The 6487-nt window shown below is 43.6% G+C and overlaps 2 protein-coding genes across 2 annotated transcripts in view; one reads left to right on the top strand and one right to left on the bottom strand.

Annotated features, from left to right (window-relative positions):
- The window catches only part of Olah (oleoyl-ACP hydrolase), a 38545-nt gene that overhangs the window by 1739 nt on the left and 30319 nt on the right, over positions 1 to 6487 (top strand). The gene's annotated exons all lie outside the window — the stretch shown is intronic.
- LOC101583586 (zinc finger protein 420-like) lies at positions 408 to 2081 on the bottom strand. The gene is given in 5 exon segments (XM_023701815.1): positions 408 to 598; positions 749 to 1172; positions 1257 to 1453; positions 1507 to 1697; positions 1856 to 2081. Coding segments are annotated over 5 exon segments (1197 nt in total). The 3' UTR covers positions 408 to 439.

The following is a 6487-nucleotide window of genomic DNA, read 5'->3' as shown; positions in this document are numbered from 1 at the left end:
CGTTAGAGTTGAACCTTTTGTGTCTCTCTGGCAAGATGTTCTGCTCCTGAATCAGGTGGGTGGATCTTGCCTCTAGCCTCTTTTCAGGGAGTTCTGCTGAAAGGTTCCATGCTGGGCCTGCACTTTGGGTTGAATGAGGATCTGTGGGCCCCAGGCAATCTCACTCACTTGCCAGGCCTGGGCTCTTGTTCTATCTCTCTCTTTTTTTTTAAGGCAGCAAAGATTGACTTTACTGAGTAGTATTGCCACAGGGAATGAGACTTGAGTGTGGATTTGAGCCCAGTTATACATTTTAAAAAATGCGGAAATTTATATCCAACAAACACAGTGAGGGCTCAGTGGCTGGAAAACTTCAAAGTTCAGGGAGTCCTACACTGAAGTAATAGGACAGCATCTAAGAAATGCTTTGCCACATCCTGCATATTTGTAGGGTTTCTTATCAATATAAAAACTGGTAGTGAAGTCTGGAGCTTTGATCAAAGGCTTTCCCACATTCTTCCCACTTGTAGGATGTCTCCCTAATATGAACTTTCTGGTGTTGAGTAAGGCTTGAGCTCTGATGAAAGGCTTTCCCACATTCTGCACATCTGTAAGTTTTCTCACCAGTGTGAACTCTCTGGTGTTGAATAAGCCTAGACCTTCAATCAAAGGCTTTGCCACATTCTGCAAATGTGTAGGGTTTCTTGCTAGTGTGAACTCTGGTGTTGAATGAGCCTGAGCTTTGATCAAAGGTTTTGCCACATTTTACACATTTGTAGGGTTTCTCCCCATTGTGAATTATCTGGTGTTGAAGAAGTCTGGAGCTTCAATCAAAGGTTTTCCCACACTCTTCACATTTGTAGGATCTCTCCCAAGTATGACCTCTCTGGTGTTGAATAAGGCTTGAGCTTCCAACAAAGGCTTTAACACACTCCTTACATTTATAGAGTCTCTCGCTAGTATGAAGTCTCTGGTGTTGAATAAGCCTAGACTTTCAATCAAAGGCTTTGCCACATTCTGTACACTTGTAGGATTTCTCACTAGTGTGAACTCTCTGGTGTTCAGAAAGGCTCAAATTTCCAACAAAGGTTTTGCCACATTTTACACATTTGTAGGGTTTTTCACCTGTATGAGCTCTCTGGTGTTGAATAAGTCTGGACCTTTGATCAAAAGCTTTGTCACATTCTTCACATCTATAGGGTTTCTCAACAGTATGAACTCTCTTGTGTTTAATAAATATGGATCTCTGACAAAAGGCTTTTCTACATTCTTCACACTTATAGGGTTTCTCACCAGTATAAACTCTCTGATGTTGAATAAGGCTTGAGCTTTCAGCAAAGGCTTTGCCACACTCTTTACACTTATAGGGTTTCTCTCCAGTGTGAGTTCTCTGGTGTCGAGTCAGGTGTGAGGACACTCTAAAGGCTTTGCCACATTCCTCACACTTGTACAGTTTCTCTCCTGTGTGTACTCTCTGGTGTTCAATAAAGTTTGAGCACAGACGAAAGGCTCTGCCACAGTCTTTACATGTGGCTTTTCTCCAGTATGACCCCTCTGGTGTTCAGTAAGTCTGGAGCTTTCAACAAAGGCTTTGCTACATTGTTCACATTTGTAGGGTTTCTCACCAGTATGGAGTCTCTGGTGTCTAGTAAATCTGCAGCTTTGGTTAAAGGCTTTACCACATTCCTCACATTTGTAGGGTTTCTCACTGATGTGCACTGTCATATGTTTTATAAGGGATGAGCCTCTACTAAAGGCCTTGCCACATTCTTTGCCATTTTGGGGTATCTCAACAGTATCAATTTTCTTATGTTCAATGTATTTTACATGAGACTTCACAAAAGCTGTGTGCGCTGCTTCATCCACTCCTACCTACCTGGAGGTGCAGCTGCTTTGTTTCGTGGCTGCACATTCCAGGGGTCCCTGTTTTGCTCCAGACAGGTGACCAGGTGGGGCTTAAAGACAGCGAGACCCAGGGAAAAAATGTTTCTGTAGTTCTGTAATGTCACATCCCTATACAAAGTTCGCTGAGCCAGGTCCAGGCATTTCCACTTCTCTAGAGAGAAATCAATGACCACATCTCTGAATGTCAACAGTGCCATTTTCGTGCCCTGATGTCCAGGCTCCTCCTCCTGGTGGTTCTCCCAGCACGCACAAGAGCCATTAGGGACTCCCGAGGAGGACACCAAACCAGAAACACAGTCTACTAATATGCTCTTAAATAATCATTCGGTCGCAGAAGAATCTGGAAAGAAACTTGAACATCTCTAAAATCAAATGCAATGCAAATACAACATGTCAGAGTCTGTGAGACAGAGAAAGGCATTCTAAGAGTGCAGTTTATAGATATGAAAGCCTGCACTAGAAAACAGCGGTATCAGATAAGCTGCCTAGTGGTGCATCTCAAGGTCCTAAAAAGTAGGAGCAATCCACACTCAAATGTAGCAGAAGTAAAGAAGCTATAAAAATCAGAGCATAAATTAATAAAATTAAGGGGGCAATATTGAGAATCGATGAATCAAACAGTTGGTGCTTTGAAATGATAAATTAACTTGATATACCCTTAGCTAAACTTGCCAAAAGAAAGAGAAGATTCATATCTATAAAATTAAAATAAAAGGTGAAAAAATAACAGATTCCTTAAAAATCCAGAGGCTCCATAGAAATAATTGTGAAAATCTATATTCCTATTTATCAGAGAATCTGAAAAAAGGGATAAATTTCTACACATATGACTTTACAACATTCAACCAAGACGATAGATATCAAAACCCCAAACAGTGTGAAAAGTGTGTATAAAGCAACATGAGACATTAGTCCTCATTTTGTCTTAAATTACAGACTAATGTTAATTGTTCTCAGAACTGGATTTTTTTTCCCTAAAACTTTGAACAATTTTTTCTTTTGGATTAAGTGAAGTACTGTTAGCTGGAGCCAGTGTGATATGGTGAGAGAGTTGTCAGACTGATGAAAGATGTGCAGCCTGATTTAAAACCAAACCTAGAACCCTTTTAAAGAACAATAAAACATATTTTATATGCTTAAAAAAAAGACAAACAGACCAGTAACCAGCAATGAAACAAATACAGTAATAAAAATGCTACCAACCAAGAAGGGCCCAGAATCTGATGGATTTGCCATGGATTTCACCAGAATTTAGAGATGAACTAAGGGAAATACTCCTCAGATTTTCCATACAGTTGAAATGGAAGGAATGCTTCCAATTCATTTCACAAAACCGGAATCATCTGATACTGAAACCAGATAAGAACTTAAAACCCTAACAGGCATCATCATTATTGATGAACACAGACACGGCATTAGCCCCACCAGCTGCATAGGACGGGAAACCCTTTAGGCTGCACTGGGCTGCCTGCTCGGGCTCACTTTCTGGGCCTGCTCCATCCCAATATGTGCTGATATTATGACTAGACCAGGCCAAGCACAACATTAAAAGTCTGTGTGTGTGTGTATGTGTGTGTGTGTGTGTGTGTGATTGGGGATTAAATCCAAAGGCCTTCACACTGAGCTACACCTCTAGCCTACCTTTAATAAAAACTTTCTTTTTTGGACACAGGGTTTGGCTATCTAGTTCAGCCTCGCCTTGCACTCAATATGTAGCCCAGACTGGCACTGGACTCAAGGTGATCCTCTTGTCTCACCTCCCAAATGTTGAGACTAGAGATGTGTGCCACCACACCTGTCTCTAGCACTTTAGCTACAAGTGGAGTCTCCTTCTGGGTTCTAAATTCCTTGAGACAACTGCGTAGAAGTTCACTGTAGGGGCTCGTGCTGGCATGAGGGGACTGCAGCCACCTGGGATCCTCACACAGTCATTATTACTGGGAACTCTGACCAGTTTGACCTATCCTCTCTCCAGCAAATCAAAGATCAAAAGAGCAGAACAATTAGAGTGGTGCATGGGGTACTGTATGAGACTTTATTATTATGCCCCGGAGATTCCTGTGCTGGCAATGTGCCTTTATCTTAGACATCAATGTTAGGTAAATCAGGCACACCCTGTCCTGTATAAAGCCACCACCTCCTGGCCCACTTTTTTTTCCCCTCAAGTCAGTGTTGGAACTACAGATTGAACCCAGTGCCTTCACACCAAGCTACTTCACAGTCCTTTCTTATTTTTTTGTTTTGAGACAGGGTCTCACTAAGTTGCCCAAGCAGGACTTGATCTTGCATTTCTTCTGCTTCAGCCTCCCAAGGTGCTGGGATTCCAGGTATGTGACACTGGACCTGACTACTGATGTTAAGGCCTGCTGGTTCCATACCACTGTTGGGAACTCCCCAGGAAGCCAAGTTCTCAATTCTCCTATGCCGAGGCTGGGTGTTACCGAGCATTTGTGGCCTATCTCCTATTTTCTTTCTCACTTTTTCTCTCACCATTTGCTCACCCATGTCCCATCACTGAGGTATATCTCCAGCTGCTTTTATTTTATTTTGAGACAGGATCTTGCTAAATTGCTCAGGCTGGCTTTGAATTTGTAATCCTCCTGCTTCAGTACACAAGGAATGCAGAAAAGACCAAAGTTTCTTTAGACTAGGAAATAATGGGGGACAATGGGAAAATTTCCAGGAGAACTGTGCAGTTAGGGTTAGACACTGGGATTTGCTTAGAGTTTGAAGACATGGAAAAAAGAGTAGGCACGAGTGTGAGCCTCTAAAAAAACATATTTTCCTAGTCATTTAGCACCTTACAGATCCAATCTTCCAGTATGGTTTAAACCCTGTTCACAATTGAAATTTTGACAAGACTACTTCCTCTGGCTTACAGAAGGCTTCCACTACAGATGAGTAGTTGATAAGGAAGTCTAGGTTTCTTATGGAGAAGCCAGGTTGGAACTCACCAGGAGAGGTTGAAGGGCCTACATGACAGGCCCCTTGCCTTGCTGTCTGTATTTAGCACAGGGTTTACAGGATCTCACCACACAGATCAGACGTATAGTGATCCTCCTGTTTTCAGCCTCCCCAGTGCTGGGATTATAGGGGTATGCCACCACGCTCAGTCTTATTCACAGTCTCAGCATGCCCCAGTGGTGGGGCTGGGGATCGAACTCTGGTCCCTGCATCTGCCTAAGCAGGCACTTTAATCCACTGAGCTATCTGACTGGCCCTTGCCTCACTGTCTGAGGCCTTACTTGGAGCAGGTGTCTTTACCTGAATTCTCTGGAGGGCTTTAACCCTTTTGTTCCAGGGCAGTCAATCCCTGGCCACGTAGCTGGATAACAGCCATGTGACACCAAACCCAGTGATCTATGTTTCTCTCAATTTCTCTCTCTCTCTCTCTCTCTCTCTCTCTCTCTCTCTCTCTCTCTCTCTCCTGGGGGTACCCCAGTTAGCCAGTCTGTCGTCAGTCCTGCTCAGTTTGAACAAAAGAAGTGTTCAATCACCTCTTGCTAGTTAAGAGGAAGGGGGCTGGAATGTTTCACCTCTGAGTACACACTAAATGAATGTGTGAGTGAAATACACAGCATAAATAACAGACTACTCTGTCTGTGTACCAAGACTGGGAAGAACTGGTTGAGGTGGCTATTGGGTCCTTAACTGAGGTTCTGCGGCAATCAACAGATAACACTACAGAGGTCTTGCACCCTCCTTAGCTAAGTTGAGCCTAATTCCCCACAAAAGGTGCAGTCAGGCGGACATCTGAATGGTTTCTCAATGAGGGGCACCCACCCTCTTTTTGTTGTACCATCATTTAAGGGCACACAACATACCATGTAGGGAGATAAAATGAAAACTAGTTAGTTAAAACCTACAGGGAGGGACTGGTGAGATGGTTCAGTGGTCTAAAGCACCTACTTAGAACAAGCTTAGCAAAGCACAGGAACTGCAGTTCAATTCCCCAGCACCACATGCCAGCCAGCCGCGCCCCCTGGTGTGCTGAGCTGGCCACACACACACACACACACACACACATAAATTAAAAAAATAATTTAAAAAAAAACAAACCCTACAGGAAAAAGGACTTTTAGAGAGTTAAAAGGAAAGCCAAACTACTCCCCACTTCTCAAAGAAAACAGAGGCCCATTCTTCCTGAGAACACCAACAACACCTTGGAGCCTGCGTCAGAAGCCACAGTTGCTGCCAACACCTATTGCTTCACTCCCCACTCCCAATTCGTCTATTTCTAGGCAGTTGAGCTGGCTCCAGCTGGCCATTGCCTGCGTTTGGCCACAGAGGTCCTCCCTCCAGAGCTCTGTGCTTGCCTACCTATCCGGGTTAGATGGCGTCCCTTACCGCTCACCTGAGATGATGGCTGACTATCCGTAATTTCTTCTGAGGTCCACATTTGACTGAGGAAAATTGGACTGTCAGCCCTGACAAATGAGTTGTGTCCTGTTGGGCCTGAGTAAATAGGACAGAAAAAGTTCAATCAAGTTGGGTCCGTAAGAGTCCATGATCATTACAAACCTGACTTATACCTTGCTTTCCTGGTAAACAATGGAACAGAACTCTGCCTTCAAAAGTTTCCACTGTCAAAAAGTTGCCATCA

Source organism: Octodon degus, unplaced genomic scaffold (genome assembly GCF_000260255.1).
Source record: "Octodon degus isolate 3935 unplaced genomic scaffold, OctDeg1.0 scaffold00141, whole genome shotgun sequence".
Classification (NCBI taxonomy): domain Eukaryota; kingdom Metazoa; phylum Chordata; class Mammalia; order Rodentia; family Octodontidae; genus Octodon; species Octodon degus.
This window is presented reverse-complemented; position numbering and strand designations above follow the sequence as displayed.